At 68.1% G+C, this 1,622-nt stretch overlaps 1 protein-coding gene across 1 annotated transcript in view; it reads left to right on the plus strand.

The window, feature by feature from the left end:
* CGN (cingulin) overlaps positions 1 to 1,622 on the plus strand; it is a 5,854-nt gene that overhangs the window by 403 nt on the left and 3,829 nt on the right. The window contains 5 exon segments of the mRNA XM_009891683.1: positions 6 to 65; positions 205 to 411; positions 499 to 756; positions 1,253 to 1,423; positions 1,535 to 1,622. The exon segment at positions 1,535 to 1,622 is cut by the window's right edge and continues 3 nt beyond it. Of these exon segments, the coding sequence (XP_009889985.1) occupies positions 6 to 65; positions 205 to 411; positions 499 to 756; positions 1,253 to 1,423; positions 1,535 to 1,622 (784 nt within the window).

Genomic DNA, 1,622 nt, shown 5'->3' on the forward strand with positions numbered 1-1,622 from the left:
AGGAGCTGGGGCGGTACCGCAGGGACCTGCAGCAGCTCCAGGAGGAGCGGGACGAGGCCGCCACGGTGAGCGTGGGGACCAGGGCAAGGAGGGGGTTTGCCCCTGGCCAGCCATCCCGAGGGATGCAAGCCCCAACTGCCCCCCGAGACCCCCCTGGATCAGCAGTTGGCCCCGAGTCCACCCCGTGCCGTGGCTGCGTTGCAGGCAAAGACCTCACTGGAGAGCGCGCGGGAGGCCTCGGAGCAGGCGAGGAAGACGGTGGAGTCCACCCTGCGGGAGGTGCAGGAGCAGAACGACGACCTGAGGAGGAAGGTCCTGGGGATGGAGACGCAGCTGAAGGAGTACGAGCGCTTGGGCGAGAGCTGGGAGGGCTCCCAGGCACGGCTCAAGGAGAAGGTCACCAAACTGGAGGTACCGGAGCTGCCCTGAGCCATTCCGGAGCTGCCCTGAGCCGTTCCCCCGCCAAGGCAGGGAGGTTGAAGATCCCCCTCGTTGCAGGCAGAGCGCAGGCAGATGGAGGAGTCGCTGGGCGAAGCCACGGAGCGGGAGCAGGAGCTGCTGATGGCCAAGCGGTCGCTGGAGACGCGGCTGGAGGAGGCGCAGCGCAGCCTGGCCCGTCTGACGCAGGAGCACCGGGAGCTGAGCGCGTCCTACCAGGAGGAGCAGCAGCAGAAGGAGCAGCTCAAGCGCGCCAAGAGCGAGCTGGAGGAGCAGAAGCGCCTGCTCGACCGCACCACGGAGAAGCTGAACAAAGAGGTTGGGACGCCCGGGTGCCTCCGGGACCACTTCCCACCCCCAGGACCCTCGTCCCGCGGGGCACCGTGTGCCGTGACAGCCGGTGTGTGTGCCACGGGATGGGAATCTTCCCTCGCTGGGTTAGGAGAGAGATGCAGGACTTCGGGCATGGATCCGGTGTCCCTGCGGAGCTGGTTGGGACCGATCCTTCCCTGGTGTCCCGGAGACCCCATAAAACCACGCTGTCCCCCGGGATCAGCATCCCCCGGTGTCCCAGGGCCGTGTTGTCCCCTGCCCTTCCCCTGCTGGCTCCTGCCAGAGCCCGGTGCCTGCTCAGAGCCTGGCGTCACCGAGGCCGCTCTGGCAGCGCTGCCGCCCCTCATCCTGGTGCCCACGGGGCAGAAATGTCCCCCCCAGCCCCCCGCCCACGGGGATCTTCTCCCACCTCGAGTCCCATCAGCTCAGGATGGGGTCGGGGCTGGTCCCCAGCTCCTGAGCTGTCCCCGCTCTGCCGCAGCTGGAGCAGATGACGGAGGAGTCGCAGAGCTCGCTGGCCGTGCTGAAGTCGCAGCTGGAGGAGTTCAAGGAGAAGTCGCGGAAGGAGATCACGGACTCCCAGAAACAAGCCAAGGATCGGGGCGCCGAGGTGGAGAAGATGCAGTTCAGCATGGGGCGGCTGCAGGACGAGGTAGGGCGAGGGCCGGCGGGTTGTGGGTCCCCACGCCGTCCTCTCCGTCCCTCCGTGGGGTGCCCAGGGCCACATCTTCCCATGGGGACATCTTTTCCCTCGGCGCCGCAGGTCGCCCGGCTGAAGCAAGCGCTGCAGGACAGCCAGGCGGAGCGGGAGAGCGCGCTGCTGGATAAGGAGGTGCTGCCGCAGCGCCTGA

This window comes from Charadrius vociferus, unplaced genomic scaffold (genome assembly GCF_000708025.1).
Source record: "Charadrius vociferus isolate BGI_N301 unplaced genomic scaffold, ASM70802v2 scaffold2359, whole genome shotgun sequence".
In the NCBI taxonomy this organism is placed as follows: Eukaryota; Metazoa; Chordata; class Aves; order Charadriiformes; family Charadriidae; genus Charadrius; species Charadrius vociferus.